The following is a 3,351-nucleotide window of genomic DNA, read 5'->3' as shown; positions in this document are numbered from 1 at the left end:
CCGTTCTCCCCACAGCGCCACTGCGGGCTCGGGCTGTGCCTGTGGTGCTGGGGATTCGAACCCAGGGCTTCAGCCCTGCTGGGCGAGCCCTCTGCCCCTGGGCCAGCTTCCCAGCACCCCCCCCCGACCCCCTGGGCAGCGCCCCAGGCCGTGAGTTCGAGTCCCAGGACTGGCCCAGAAAGACCAGGTGGGCACCAGGTCATCCTAGCGACTCAGGAGGAGGCTGAGGCCCGAGGAGCACGGTTCGAGGCCAGCCCGACAAGGGAAGCCCGTGTGGCCCTCCTCCCCCACCCCCCCAGCCAGCAAAAAGCCGGAAGGGGAGCCGTGGTTCAACTGGTAGAGCACAGGGGGGGGGACCCCAAAGCTTAGGGACTGCAGATGCGGCCAGCACCCCCTCAGCCCTAGCCCCAGGGCCGACCCCCCCCCAGGGCCGACCCCCCCACACCCTTCACCTCCCCCCCACCCCCCAGCAGCAACAAACCATGTTCTACCACTCGGTGAAGACCGGCTACACCATCGGCTACAGCCTGTCCCTGGCGACCCTCCTGGTGGCCATGACCATCCTGACCCTGTTCAGGTGAGGATCAGCATCTCCCCCCCCCCATGCCAGGCACCCCCCAAAACAGAAGGCCCCAACCGTGTCCAGCGGGAGCTGGGATGGCCGGCTTCCTATTGGCTGGGGTGAGGTTGGGGGGGCGGGACCTAAGATGCCTTCTGACTATAAGATCCCCCCCCCCAATGCAGAAAACTGCACTGCACCCGGAATTACATCCACATGCACCTCTTCCTGTCCTTCATCCTGAGAGCGGCCGCCGTCTTCATCAAAGATCTGGCGCTCTTCCACAGCGGGCAGTCGGATCACTGCTCTGAAGGCTCGGTAAAGACCCCCCCAACCTTGGCACCTCCTTTATTTCCCCCCCCCCTGCATCATCTTTTCTTGTGTGTGTGTGTGACAGTCCTGGGATTCGAACTCAGAGCCTGAGCTGTCCCTCAGCTCTTCAGCTCAAGGCTGGTGCTCTACCCCTTGAGCCACAGCGCCACTTCTGGTTTTCTGGTGGTTCATTGGAGATCAAAGTCTCACGGACTTTCCTGCCCACAGGCTGGTTTTGAACCGCGATCCTTCGGATCTCAGCCTCCTGAGTGGCTGGGATGACAGGCGTGAGCCACTGGGCACCGGCTGGAGTGGCTGCCCCCATTGATGAAGGAAGTTTTTCAACCCTGTGCAGGGCAGGGACCCCGTGGTCTGGAGCTATCTCCAATCTCAGGGCACAGGAAGGAAGGGTGGGGAGCTTTTGCTGTGGGTACAGGGGAACTGGGAGGCAGACGGCTTCCTGGTTGAGGTGGCTCTATGCCCTGACCCTCAAGACCTACGTAGCTTGGGTCTGAACATGAGCTCCTATGTCTGGAAAGGGAGGCAGAGGACTCAGAAGATCTTCCAAGAAAGGCCAGGGCGCTGGTGGCTCACACCTGTCATCCTAGCTACTCAGGAGGCTGAGATCCGGAGGATCGAGGTTCCCAAAGCCAACCCCGGGCAGGAAACTACCAGGAGACTCTTTTTACTCTCCCATGAATCACCCCAAAAAAGCCAGAAGCGGAGGGGTGGCTCGGGCAGTAGAGTGCCAGCCTGGGGCCCTGAGTTCAAGCCTCTTCTTCCTCGCCTTCCTCCCCCTGTCCCCCCGCAGGTGGGCTGTAAAGCAGCAGTGGTGTTCTTCCAGTACTGCGTCATGGCTAACTTCTTCTGGCTGCTGGTGGAAGGTCTCTATCTGCACACCCTGCTCGCCGTCTCCTTCTTCTCCGAGCGGAAGTACTTCTGGGGTTACATTGTCATTGGCTGGGGTACGGTGCGAGGGGGCCCCCCCCCAGGCTGGGGCGGAGCTGGGGGGGGGACAGGTGTGTGTGTGTGGGGGGGAGTTCGAGTTCATCGGGAGGAGGGCATCATCAAACCGGGCCACCATGCTTTTCTTCGTTTCTGTCGGTTGTGGGGCTCGAACTCGGGGCGTGGGCGCTCGGGCCCGAACCTCTCTGTGCTCAAGGCTGGCGTTCTACCACCTGAGCCACGGCGCCACGGGGCTGGCCTGGAACCGCGATCCTCTAGATCGCAGCCTCCTGAGTAGCTGGGATGACAGGCGGGAGCCGCCAGCGCCCGGCAGCACTGCCCCCCTCTTACAGGAGACCCTAGGTGGCCAGGAGAACGTTTGTCCTCCTGTCTCCTTTTGTCTGTCTCTTCTAAACCTCTTGCTTGGGTCTCCTTCCCGTTTTCCTGTGCTTACCACGCCCTCCCCCCGCGTCCCCCCTCTTTTCCCTCCCCCCCCCACCTTTGGCCCTGACAGGTGCACCCAGCACCTTTATCATGGTCTGGACCATCATTCGGATCCACTATGAGGACCATGGGTGAGTGTCGCCCCACTTCCTGTCCCCCTGGGGGGGGGCCAGCGGTGTCACCTGACTTCCAGTCCCCCCCAGGCACAACCCCCGGGGAAGGAAATAATGCCCCCCCCCACCAAACTTAAGCATCCTCAGCAGACAGATGGCTGTATGTGCAAATGCAGCTAGACGAGGGCGAGAAGGGAACAATCTGGAATTGAGGACTGGCGGGGTCCAGTTGGGACCAGCTGGGAGGGGTTTATTTGGGGGGGGCAGGAGGAGGATCACGTCATTCTCTCTGTACCCCCCCCCCGGCAGGTGCTGGGACACCATTAACTCCTCCCTCTGGTGGATCATCAAAGCCCCCATCCTCACCTCCATCCTGGTAAGACGGCCGCCCGCCACGTGGACCGGAAGAGGTCAGGGGAAACTGAGGCCCAGAGCATGGGGAGATGGCTAAGCGCAGGGCCCACAGGAAATTCCGGTCCACAGCGCGGACGTCCCATCCACGGCCTTTCCTGGGGCGGTGGGTGTCATTCTGTAATGCACAAGCCGGGCGCCGGTGCTCACGCCTGCCACCCCAGATACTCAGGAGGCTGAGATCTGAGGATCGCGGTTCAAAGCCAGCCCCGGCAGGAAAGTCCCTGAGACTCTGATCTCTCCAATAAACCACTCAGAAAACCGGAAGTGGTGCTGTGGCTCAATTGGTAGAGCGCTCGCCTTGAGCTGAAGCGCTGAGGGACAGCGCCCAGGCCCCGAGTTCAAGCCCCACAGCCAACTTAAAAAAAATACACAGGGGAAGCAGCCAGAGACTGGACACCCCCATCTCCCCTTCTCTGAGTGACCATTTTTTTTGGGGGGGGGACCCCTCCTGTCTTCCCCACCCACCAGGTGAACTTCATCCTGTTTATCTGTATCATCCGGATCCTGGTTCAGAAACTGCGTCCACCGGACATTGGAAAGAACGACAGCAGCCCATATTCGTGA

At 61.2% G+C, this 3,351-nt stretch overlaps 1 protein-coding gene across 1 annotated transcript in view; it reads left to right on the top strand.

The window, feature by feature from the left end:
- The window catches only part of Vipr1 (vasoactive intestinal peptide receptor 1), a 19,624-nt gene extending 16,273 nt beyond the window's left edge, over positions 1-3,351 (top strand). Inside the window, exons 4-10 of the mRNA XM_013030239.1 lie at positions 16-101; positions 471-577; positions 745-877; positions 1,683-1,836; positions 2,331-2,391; positions 2,683-2,749; positions 3,256-3,351. Coding sequence (XP_012885693.1) covers positions 16-101; positions 471-577; positions 745-877; positions 1,683-1,836; positions 2,331-2,391; positions 2,683-2,749; positions 3,256-3,351 — 704 coding nt within the window. The remainder of the gene's footprint in view (positions 1-15; positions 102-470; positions 578-744; positions 878-1,682; positions 1,837-2,330; positions 2,392-2,682; positions 2,750-3,255) is intronic.

This window comes from Dipodomys ordii, unplaced genomic scaffold (assembly GCF_000151885.1).
Source record: "Dipodomys ordii isolate 6190 unplaced genomic scaffold, Dord_2.0 Scaffold128, whole genome shotgun sequence".
In the NCBI taxonomy this organism is placed as follows: domain Eukaryota; kingdom Metazoa; phylum Chordata; class Mammalia; order Rodentia; family Heteromyidae; genus Dipodomys; species Dipodomys ordii.
This window is presented reverse-complemented; position numbering and strand designations above follow the sequence as displayed.